The sequence below is a fragment of the Apodemus sylvaticus genome, chromosome 12 (assembly GCF_947179515.1).
Source record: "Apodemus sylvaticus chromosome 12, mApoSyl1.1, whole genome shotgun sequence".
Lineage (NCBI taxonomy): Eukaryota > Metazoa > Chordata > Mammalia > Rodentia > Muridae > Apodemus > Apodemus sylvaticus.
Window position 1 is genome coordinate 92,339,839 of NC_067483.1, and position 12,034 is coordinate 92,351,872.

The 12,034-nt window shown below is 50.4% G+C and overlaps 1 protein-coding gene across 1 annotated transcript; it reads right to left on the reverse strand.

Moving 5' to 3' along the window:
* Positions 1 to 623: 623 nt before the first annotated feature.
* On the reverse strand, positions 624 to 11,483 carry C12H1orf115 (chromosome 12 C1orf115 homolog). The gene is made up of 2 exons (XM_052200793.1): positions 11,131 to 11,483; positions 624 to 2,989 (listed from the first exon to the last, which is right to left on the reverse strand). Exons 1-2 carry the CDS (start codon positions 11,434 to 11,436, stop codon positions 2,870 to 2,872), a joined length of 426 nt encoding a protein of 141 aa, XP_052056753.1. The 5' UTR covers positions 11,437 to 11,483; the 3' UTR covers positions 624 to 2,869.
* Positions 11,484 to 12,034: the final 551 nt, after the last annotated feature.

The window sequence follows — 12,034 nt, forward strand, 5'->3', positions numbered from 1 at the left end:
ACTCCCTGGTCACCTTGCCTCTTCAGCACTGACACCACGGGTGTGCGCTGCCATGCCCAGCTCCAGCGGTAGCACTTCACCTCCCCTGCGTGAAGGGAGAATTGGGCTCTCAATTTTTTCCTCCCAAGAGATGGAACCTAGGATCCATGGTAAAAAAAGAACTCTGCCTAGACTTTTGCTCTCCCCAACAGGCAGATGGGCTGGTGGCTACCCAGGACCTAGTGTCTGCTTCCCCTTCTACCATTGCTTCTGTGAGAACACACTGAGCAGGGGTGTGCACCAGCATGCCAGCGTGGACTGGCAGGACCACCTGCTGCCCCAGGTTCCCTCCCTGGAGCCCTGTTAGCAAAGGCATCTCCCAACCAAGACAGAGACCAGAGGCTTCTCAGCTTGCGGGAATGAAGTCAAAGGTTCTGGAAAATTTTCATTTGTAACGGATGGGAAAGCTGTGCCTCCACACCCTCCAGCCTGTTCTGAGGGATTCTAGAGAATGTAGCCTTTGCCACTGTAGGTGTGTGGTAGTGGTAGTGGTGGGGGAGTGCTGGAGCCACTACACCACACTTCCAGGTCCTGCCAGAGCCCCGGCTCCCTCAGGAGACAGATCAAGGGAAGGCACAGCTCTCTACATAGCAAAACCAGACAAGCTGGGGCTTTTATTTACACCAAAGGCAAGGGAGGGATACAGAGGAAGGGTTTGAAAGCCAGTAATGAGAAAGCTAAGCTCTTAAACTCAGCTGCAGTGGGGTGTGGGCCCTGCTGCTGAACCCAAGAGAATAACCAGCAAAACAACCAAGATCCGGGCTCACAGAACTGAGAGTCCCACTCGGGGGATGTGACCACACACCCTGCTCCAGGGGCTGAAGTCCACCTTGCAGCAAACCTGGCTTAGTACCAGGACAGCACGTGATAACTTTTGACTTTGGACATTTTGAGTTAATTCTTAGCCAGATTTTGAGAGACACTAGCCAGATGTGCTTTATTTGGCTGCTTTTACAATTTGGGAGGTGGAGAGGAAGAGACTCCCAGGGAAGGAAGCCATGTTGACAGGTCCCCAAGGAGCCAACAGCATTCTGCCCAAGGCAGGGAGCTCCTTGGGGCTTAGCTGTAGGCTCCCTGGGGTGCCCTGGCAGGGGGGTGTGCTGCAAAGCCTCTCATTTCTGCCTCTTTGCAGCTAACTGCATATGGCCCCTTCTCCTATTAACCTTTCCATTTCCCATCCTAGGGCTCTCCAGCAAGCATCACTCTGTCACAAGTGAGAACCTGCAGCTCTAGGTACCGGGCATATTCAGCAGGAGCCTTCAGAGCAGGACTGGATCTAAATGGGCAACTGTCACTGTCCTCTCTGCCTGTTCCTCTGTCCATCTTCCCACCCCACCCACCCACCAGTGCCTAATGGTCAGACTCAATGAGTGAGGTATGTTGGCCCGGGAAGCCTCAGACCAACAGACCAACAGTCTGATTCAAGTGGATCTTGAATATTCTAAAAGCAAAGTTGGAATCCTGGCCTGCTGTTGGGGTTAGCCAATGATCATAGAGAGAAGAACCTCTCTGTGAGGTACTTTAAAAACAGTTGTGGCACACACCAGTACAACTTTAAGGGTTTCTTCTCCACCTCTCCCAGCATTCCATGGTAGTCTACCATCCTCGGTGTGCGTCAAACCTGGGACTCTTGCCTCCATTAATCTTTGAATCCAAGTGACATGCAGGCCTAAAAGGGATGAACTCAGTCACCATGGTGACTCTGGTCCCCCCCACTCACCTAGCTCAGTCCTCCCGAGAAAATCCCCATTGCAAGCATGCATGGTAGCTCCTAACTTTCATTGCTTTTCCAATGTCCTTCTTGGCCTTTTTCTTCTTTCGCCATGCCTACCTATCACTTACTGATTCCTCCTCTAAATATACAAGTCAGTTCTCATCCAGAGTCTCTCTCTTCTGTCACTCTGTTTCTCTGCCTGTTTCTCTGTCTGTCTCTCTCTGTCTCTGTCTGTCTCTGTCTGTCTCTGTCTCTCTCTGTCTCTCTCTGTCTCTCTCTGTCTCTCTCTGTCTCTCTCTGTCGCTCCTAAATCAAATGGGGGTGGGGACTTAGGCAGCTATTGCCTAAGTTGTGACTGTTGTGGCCACATCTGCAGGAGTCCCAGCTCAGAACACAATGGCTGGCCCTGGTTCCAGCTCGAAGCGCCTGCTGCAGACACCCAGTGTGCTTCTGACCCTGACCTCCCTCCCTCCTTACATAGATGGGTGAAAATGATACACTTTGATCTTCTTTCAATTGTCCCCACACAGCTGTGAACAGGAGGTACAAAGCATCATGGTCTCTAAAGATGGCTTCCTTCCTTCTTTCTTCCCAAACCCATAATTAATGACTGAGTGGAAAAAAAGAGATGGGGGAGATAGACTTCTGGAGCAAACAGCTCCCTCGCTGTCTTCAGTGAAAGGATCAAGGAAGGCCAAGGCTAGTGCTGTCAGCTCCCTAACCTTTTCAGAAACTAGCAACCATCACATTAGAGGTCTGGGTCCTCCTCCCTCAAATTCACCCACTCTCTGCATGACTCAGTCCACAGACCTGCCATTAGCCTGCCTGCATGTATCCCCGGAAGGCTCTAACTACCACAGGAAGCAAACTAATCCTAACCCCAGCCTGGCATTGGCCTAATTCTCTGCAGAATTGACTCCTGGATCCACCCAAGCCGAAGAGTGGCTCAGCGGGTTAGCGGGGACGGCTCCTGCCTCAAAGTCAACCAGTCCAACAATAGCACACGAAGCAGGGTTCCTCTTCTGAGTTCCCATGAGTCTGGGTCTGAAGTGCTGGTGGATTCACACTGTCCCCTGGGCAGAAGCATTCTGGTGTCACCTGCCCCTGCAGCTCTGGTTAGCGCACAAAGGACACCACGCTGGTGGCCACTCCAAATGGGGCGGAGTACGCTGCGGCAAATCCTTGCAGGCCAATGACAATGTACCGGCATCCTTTGCTGATGGCCTTGCCGAAATTCTATTTTCAGGAAGAGAAAAAGCAAACGTTAGGTGAGGCATCATCGCGCCCCGCACAGAGAATCCTTTACCCTCGTGTATCCAGCTAACTATGGAGACCCAGTGTCTTCCCATCTGTAGCGTCTCAGGTCCCGACCCCTGCTCACAACAGGCACTTCTTGCACAGTGTGTGCAAGCACAGCACATTTCCAGATAATTCGCAAACCTTCTTAAAAACAGAATGGAAGCTGCCAACTCCAGAACTAAAACGCCTTTGTTGTTTTAAACTAAGACTCACCCCACGGCCAGGGCTATCATAGGCGGGGTTGGATTTTCCTTCAGGCATGTTGTCAGACAGCCCAGCTGGTCCTTCCTATGTACCTAGTCCCTACTCCGGTCTGACCCACACTTTTGTAACCCGGAAGCCTTTTTATGTTTCCAGAACAATCTGCCATTTGTTGAGGGTAAAGACCAAGCAGTGTTTTCTGCCTTCTGTTCCTCCCTGATGAAGGCGCTGCTGGGAGAGGGGACATTTTCAGGAAGTCACATCAAAATTTTGAGACCACTAATGACCAACATTTACTGCACTATGGTCCACAGTATTCCTCTTCCCACCTCTAAATTCTGTTGTCATTCTCGGTGACTTTGACATCCAGAGTGGTGTCTCCCTCACACCAAGCTTTCAGCCCTGTGATTTTTCTGAATACAAAATATACAGCCTGGTTCCACTGAAGATCCCCGATCCCAATCACAAGATGCACCATGATACCCAGTGCTTCCTGGGGAAGCCAGCCCGCGTGCCCAGGCAGGCTGATCTCTCTTTTGGATACAGCCCCAACCTCGGAGCCCGGGGTCTTTCCTGCCTAAATTACATATCCTTGGGAAATGTGTCCATCTTCACCCATTGCCTCTAAGCCCAGCGCTCTGCGCCTGGCATTCCCTGCTCGCCGCCCCCACCACCAGTGTAACCATGGGGAATCAGCCCGCCTTCTCTGATCTTCCCCCACACTTGTTCTTGCTACCACTCCATCATTCCTTGTTTTCTCTTCTCCAGTAGCATCCTTTTCCTCCTGTCAGCCCATCCCTTAGCCTGGACCACTCCAGGGGTCACCTTGACACTCTTTCCTGCCCAGTGTCTCTGCTCTCCAAGTGAAAAAGCTACCAGACACTGACTGACTTCAATCCAAACTTCTTCCCTGGCATACTGGCTGTTCCCCACACCCACCCAGGGACTGCCTGGTGCAGGATGCCTACAACCTCCACGTTGCCTGGCCTGCAGCGGGATCCGTCTTCTCCCTCCCGAGGTTCTCAGTGGTTCCCTCTGTGATCCTGCAGCCCACCTTCTCCTGGTTCTCTCCTGCTCCACAGATACTCCTCCTAAATGCTCTGTTGATTTGATCTTCTTATAGTCTGAATCATTGAGGTCTTTGTTCCTCAAGCCTGGCTTCTCTACTGCTCTCTGTGTAGAACGCTTCAGACTTGGAATGTTTCTCAGATGCTAGTAACTCAGATTCATGCATTCAGCTCTCTGTTCGGGGTATCCATGTTTTGATACCCCACAATTCCTGTCTTTCCTTTGCATGAAGCAAGTTAGTCTAACTCAGGTGACTGCTACATCCTAAAGGGATCAGCAGTATGGCGCAGAGCTGAATCCTCCCCAAAGAAATCTGGCTTCAGATCCCGAGGCTGTCACCCCATGCTACCCTTCTCTGTCTAATGAAGGCAGTCTGTAAGTGACTATGTGCTCACAGTCAGGAGTGAATTCCAGTCCCATACCTTTCTGAATGCTCCGTGGCCTCAGTTTCCTTGTCTGTAAAATGGGAATATGTAGTAGCCTTTTCATGTGATAAAGAGGATCGAGGAGTTTTTTCAAGGGAAGGACTGGGGATGGTGCTAGCAATTCTGCAGGCAGGGTTAGAGCCCAGTCAGCTTTCCAGAGAACAAGGACTTCTCTCTGCTACAGAGTAACTTGGGTTTGTGGTGGCAATATAGCAGTCTGGCACACATCTTATTTCTCAGCAAACTTTTATCTCCCTTTTATATTTATCTTTTTATTTATTTATTTATTCATTTATTATTTTGAGAAAGGATCTCACCCAGTGGCTGAGCTGGTGTGGAACATACCATGTAGCCCAGGCTGGCTCCTGTTGATCCTCCTGCCTCAGCTTGCTTAGTGCTAAAATTATAGATGTGAGCACAACGTCTGGCTAGAAGTTTCTAAAGAGCACACAGACTTGCTTATCAGTTCTGTCCTGAGGTTTCCACAGCATGGATGTCGGTCTCGTACCTGAAGATACCCCAGCCTGTGGAGAGTCTTTCCCTGCATTCCTTACTAGGTCATGACGAGCTTTGGAAGAAACTGGTACATCTATGTCTTCTCAACATTATTTTATCTATTTCTCAAGGAGGGGGAAGAGGAAGAGAGAGTTTTATGAATAATGTAATTATTACTTAAAATGCAACAGTAGAGTTCAATTTGTTTTACTCTTTTGGGGAGAGGGAGGGAGGAAGAGAAAGAGAGAGAAAGAGAGGTGTTGAAAAGAATCAGTGGGAGAATTTTACATGTTTGAAACAAGTACCATGTCCCTGGGAAGCAATTACAGCCAACACTTGCCCTTTACAATGGGGGGTGGTCTGTTAGGTAGCTCACTATCTGCAACTCTGTCAACCACAGCTTTAAGAAGAGACCAAAGAAGCTCTTGACTATCATACCAGTGCTATTCAAGGGAATGGACTTAGTGCCAGGCTAGCCCACCAGTCATACCTTACTTTCAGAGCCTGTGTCTGTATCTCCCTGGAGGGACTTTGGCAGTATGAGTCAGCTAAGGCTCTTGAGATGGGAAGGTCCCTGGGGCCTCCTGAATACTAGGCAAAGAGTAACTCTACCTGGTAAGTATCCATATCAGAGGGATGCAGGGGGAGTCGGGCAGAAGATGGAGGGAAGAGAGGGAAGGAGGAGACCAGGGTGAGGGGTGATGGTGGTGGGACACTACCGGCTTTGAAAGGGAGGAAGATGGCCTCGGAGCTGCAAAGAGCCATCAAGGAACAGCCCGGATGACTACAGAGGACATGGCAGCCAGTTCCCAGTGGTGCTGGAGACTCCTTGTCCCTCTGATTTAGAAGAGGAAGCCATCTCTCCACAGACATCACTGTCTGGTCACAAAGGTCAATCTTTCTACTGGGCTGCTTGCAGGTCTGGTGCCAACCTGAGGCAGGTGGTCAGCTACAGATCCTGGTAGATAAGAACCCACCCCTCAAAGGGACCTCAGCCGGATGCTCTGGTACCTAGAACTTCCACATGGATTAATTTGTTGACCATGGATATTGACTGCTAAGGTAAGGTGTGTGTTGGGGGATGGCATCAATGTCCACTGTCTTCTTAAGTAACTCTCCATCTTATTGATTTAATAGAGACAGGATCTCCCTCTATATTTGAGTTCCCAGATTCTCCTATCCAGCCACCCGCCTGTGGTCATCACCACAGCACTATATTCTAACTGTACGCCACTGTGTCCAGCTTTTTACTGGGTCCTGGGGACTAAAGCCTGGGTTCTCATGCTCCTCTAGTAAGCACTTCCCCAAGCCAGTGTCTTTGTTGTTGTTGTTGTTAGGTTGATTGGTTATTCTTTGTCCTCTCTAATCCCTGCTGGGACAGGGTCTCCCTCCCTGTGTAGCCCTGGCTGGCCTTGAATTTAGAGATCCCCTGCCTCTGCCTCCTGGGATTAAAGGCATGTGGCGCCAATGTTCAGCCGAAGCCCTCATTATCAGATAGTATAGAGGAAGAATTGGAGACAGTTCAAGGAAGCCAAGCCCAGAATCACAGGCCATTGGACAGCCATGAAGTTCATACTTCTGGTAGACCTGCTCTTGGCCCCTACTTTAAAGAGGACATTTCTCCTACTCTGCCCCCACCTCCCTTTTTGTGGTGTGCCCAAAGCTAGGTCTTGGTACCTGCTAAGAAATGTTCTACCGTTAGCTCCCCCACCCCCAATGTTCACCTTTTTTTTGAGGGTCCCACTCACTCTGTAGGCCAGGTTGACTCTGAACTCCTTCCTGGTCCTCCTACATAACTTAGCCCACGCTTTCTGTTCTACCCCCAACCGGCTCTTAGCTTTCTGATTAACAAGGCTTAGTTCTTTTTCTTACCACACTTCTCCCGTGCCTCTCAAGGGTGCCTGCAAGGCCAGGCTGTGATTTTCAGCTAAGTTCTGAGGCATGTTCCATCCTTCTCGCCCACAGATCTGCAGAGGAGGGGGTCAAGCCAGCCTCCCTCCCCCTCCTTCCCAGCTCTTCGGCTGTCTGACTGTGCAGTCTCAGTCTCTTCAACTCCAGTCTCCTTCACTGCAGAGGGGGCCCAACCCCAGCCTCTTGAGGTTGCTGAGGGGGCTGAGGCATGGAACATAAAGAAGGCAACAGCTATCCAGCCTCCTGGAGGGACTCTTCCTTTCCCCAGTGCCCCGCAGATAGCATTTAACCAGTAATATGTGCACCGTAGGAATGCAATTATTTCCTTACAATCAACTGGGAACATTGGTCTCTACAAGAGGCCCAAGCACAAAGGCTTCCAGAAGGCTGGCCCAGGGCAGAGAGGGCTGACCCCTGGGTAGGACCATGCTGGTGGGGGTGGGTGGGGCAGCAGGGGGTGAGCCTGCCTGCTCTTTCATGTAGCACAAAAAGCCAACAACTTTCCTTAAATAGAAGCAGGAAAGGGCTTGTGTGAAGGATCTGAGAAGTTAACAGGAATGGGAACTAAAAACACATTCCATAACAGCTAATAACTGGAGCTATTCATTTTTAAAAGAAAGCTTTACCTGGCAACCAAGGACAGATCACCTCCCATCTTGTGCAGGAGCCTTGGCTGTCCTTATGGCTTTGCAGAAAAGGGGGTTCCTTGATTTTCTTCCTTTTGGTTGAAGCCTGGCACCCTCTCTCCCAGCTTGCCTGAGAAAGTGGTGGCCAAGCTGACCCTCTGGACTCCTCACTTGGGGCTGCAATCTCATTTGGACTTCTTGGGTCTACTGAGGTAGTGCATAGGATTCCAGAGCTTTCCCACAGCTCCCTTCTCGCCATCTTAGCCAAAAACCCTTCCCCTGTCAAAATCTGTCTCTCTGACCGTCTCTGTCTCTCTCTCTTTCTTATGCACGCACACACACACTCATGTAACATAAAAATTAATCAGTTTCCTGGAGAGATAGGTGGCACAGCAGTTAAGAGGTTTGACTACTCCTTCTAGAGGACCTGGTTGAATTCCCAGAACCCACATGGTGGCTCAGACCATATGAAACTCCAGTTCCAGGGGAAGCAATGCCCTCTTCCAGTCTCTGTGGACATAAGACGAGTGGCACAGACACACATGTAGGCCAAACACCCATATACATATTTAAATAAATGATTTTATAAAGTGAAACTGCCAGTGGCCCCGAGATGTTATAAGGTTCTGTTGACTTTCCAAACATTCTCATCCCTGACAGAAACCATAGACACAGCAGCAGACCTCTCTCTGCCCCTGCCCAGTGCCTAAAACCACCAAGCTTCTTCCAGCCTAGATTTTTCTAGTTCATATAAAGGCAATCATGGAAACCATCTATATCTATATCTACATCTACATCTATATCTATATCTCCCATGGGTCTAGCTTTTTTTTTTTGGTTTTTCAAGACAGGGTTTCTCTGTATAGCCCTGGCCGTCCTGGAACTCATTCTGTAGACCAGGCTGGCCTCAAACTCAGAAATTCCCCTGCCTCTGCCTCCCAAGTGCTGGGATTACAGGCATGCACCACCACGCCCGGCCAGGTCTAGCTTTCTTAACACCATGTTGAGGCACGTGGCAGCAGCTAACATAATAGTTTCTTATGACTATTGAAAGTCCACAGTGAATGTCCATGGTGTGTCTCACCCATATTGGTCCATCTGTTCACTGATATCATTTTCACCTTTTGGCCATTGGTGATAATTCTGTAAAACCATTTAGTTCACAAACATTTATGAAGGTAAAACACCCATACACACGAAAAACTAAAATAAAAGAGTATTCACTTGGGTAGCTGTTTTTAGATTTTAGTTTTTGTTTTAAAGTGAGGGTCTTATATAGCCTAGGAACTCTCTAGGGTAACAAAAATTACTTTGAACTTTTTTTTTTTTTTTTTACAAATTTTGTTTTATTTATTTATTTTTGAGAGAGGGTTTCTCTGTATAGCCCTGACTCTCTTGGAACTCACTTTGTATGCCAGGCTAGCCTCAAACTCAGAGAAACACCTACATCTGCCTCCTAAGGGCTGGGATTACAGGTGTGTACACAACCAATATTTTTCCAAATATTCTAAGTTACATTCATTGAATGCATTTGGTGTGCATGCACATGTGTGCACATGTGCTACAAGGTGCATATGGTCAAGTGCAGCTTCTGGGAGTCAGTTTTGGAAGGTTCTGGGGATTGAACTCAGGTGATTAGGTCTGTCTATGAGCACCCTTACCACAGAGCCAGATCTTGAGCTCTGATCTTGTCTCCACTTACAAAACGCTGGGATTACAAGTGTGATCCACCATAACTAGTTTATATACCCCTGGAGCTCCAACCAGGACTTCAGACATGCTAGGCCAGCACCGGACCACTGAGCCACACCCCTAGCCCAGTCTTCTATGTCATTTGTGTATTTGTTTATAAAGGGTTTCTTGCTGGGCGGTGGTGGTGCATGCCTGCAATCCCAGCACTGTGGGAGGCAGAGGCAGGCGGATTATAGAGCCAGGGCTTTATAGAGAAACCCTATCTTAAAAAAGCCAAATCCAACAAAACAAAACAAACAAACAAACAAACAAACAAACAAAAAGAGGTTTCTCCTTGTAGCCCTGGCTGTCCCAGAACTTGCTGTCAGAGATCAGGCTGCTTCTGCCTCCCCAGTGCTGGGATTTAAGGTGTGTACCACTGCCGGCCGACCAACTTAGTCTCTTTTAGAATAGCCGTCCTGATGAGTGGGGTCTGGTGCCTCAGTTCCAGACAGGGTAAGCCCTTTATAATAGGATCTTGTCATATAGCCTAGGCTGGCCCTGTATTATCCAATCATCCTGCCCCACTCTACAGAGCACCTGGGATTACAGGGGTTTCCTAGCTTTGACTTCATGCCTTGTCTCCTCTCCGGCCCAGAGCCCGTGTCAGGGCGATGTGACATTACTTGCCTCACCCAGATGAGTAATCACTAATACTCTGCTATGAAGCGAGGGATCAGGGCGCCCCAGCTCTGCTACCGCTCCCTGGGGGGCTTGGGACTCTCCCCATCCGCGGTTAGGAATCCTATTTGCACTTCCTGTGTATGCACAATGCCTGGCCCAGAGTGGCTACCCCCAAAACGTCCCTAAATGCCAGCCACCAACTAAGGAACCTGTGTCATCTGTTCACTTTCAGATGGCTTCCTTGCCCCCAAAAGTCCTACTTCACTTCCACAATGTGTTTTATCGTGGCCTGTTTGTGAGGAAGGCATATCATTCAGAATGATAAACTAACCCTGGCAAGGGACCGAGTGTCTCAGGTATGACAAAGGTCACTGATAACTGGACAGTAATTCCGGAGAGTCTACAGGACTTTGGTCAGGACACACACAATCAATGAGTTTTGGGATTCCCCTCCACCCCACCTCCCTCCCTAGCCTTGCCTAGGTCAAGAGAGCAGCTGCTTCTCCCAGGCACGGGCACCTAGAACCCAGAACCGATTGCTCTGAAAATGAAACTCATTCCGTTTCCCATCCATCCTTCCTCTGCTCTCCCACCAAAGTAAAAAGTCTGGTAGAACTGAAGTTCCGGGGCGCAGAGATAGTTGATTAGAGAAGGGGGAGGGGCAACAGGTTCTAGGTAAGTACTGGCTGAGTTAGCAGGCCCTGCGCGTTAACCCTGGGTCTAGGACTGAATCCCCTAACGTTCTCCTGTGACCGGTGCCCCCGAGAGAGTGTGGGAAATCGACGGACCTGGACTGCAACTTTGCAGTTGGGTCCAGGGCTCAAGTGAACTAACCTCACCATGGCTTCAGCATTCCTACCAGCTCCAGCTGGGAGCAAGGGGCCCTCCTAAGCCTGCGCGCTCTGCTACACCCTCTTAGTGACAGTCCCGGAGTAGCAGGGACGCCGGCAACTCCAGGTTCTGTCTGGATCAGGGCGGTCGGACCGTGGAGACCTACCTTGCCGTACTTCTTCAGTTTTCGCCGGTACCTCTTCTTGGGCTTGTCGCCTGGCGCGGGCTCCTCCAGGCACTCGTAGCGCTCGGGCAGCGCAGCCAGGTGCACCCTGCGTGCGCTCGGGGTCCCCGCGCGCCGTCCGCCCTCTTCGCGCTCACAGTCGGGGCTCACGGGGTCCTCGTCTTCTCCCTCCAGGTGCTCGACGATGGCATCTGTCTCCTCGTCACCGGCGCGGCGCGATCTCCCCAGGGGCCCCCGGCCCACCAAGGTGCTCGCCGCCTTGCTTCGGAGTCGGGCGCCCACCGTCATGATGCCGCGGAGCTGCGGAGAACGGCCCGGGCTATGAGGCAACCTTTGCTCCGCGCCCCGCCCCGCTCCTGCTGCGGACCGCCCCGGCCCGGTGCGCTCCGGGAACCAGAGGTCGCAGCACACCCAAGCGGTGGGGTCTAGGATTACGGGCGCAGACATAAGACTTTCCAGAGAACCCTGCAGTAGAAGCCAGAGCTCAGGGTAGGCAAGTTGGGCTGTACTGAGAACAGACTCCAAACAACAGACCTACTACAGGTGCGGGCACTTAAAATTGACCGGGCATGGTGACACACACCTTTAATCCCTGCACTTGGGAGGCTGAGGCAGGCAGACCTCTGAGTTCAAGGCTATCCTGCTCGACCGAGCAAGTTCCAGGATAGCCAAGGCTACAAAACAAAGCAAACAAAAGGTAGAGATGGTATTGACCGTGAAGATTCCTCGGTGCTGGCGAAGATGTGGTGACATGGTTATGAAAATATTACATTTAGGCCTGAGGATGTAACTCAGTTGGAAGAATGCTTGCTTAGCATGCAAGAAGTTCTGGGCTCCATCTGCCGCGCCACAGAAGCCCCAGCAAGGTGGCATGTGCTTGTAATCT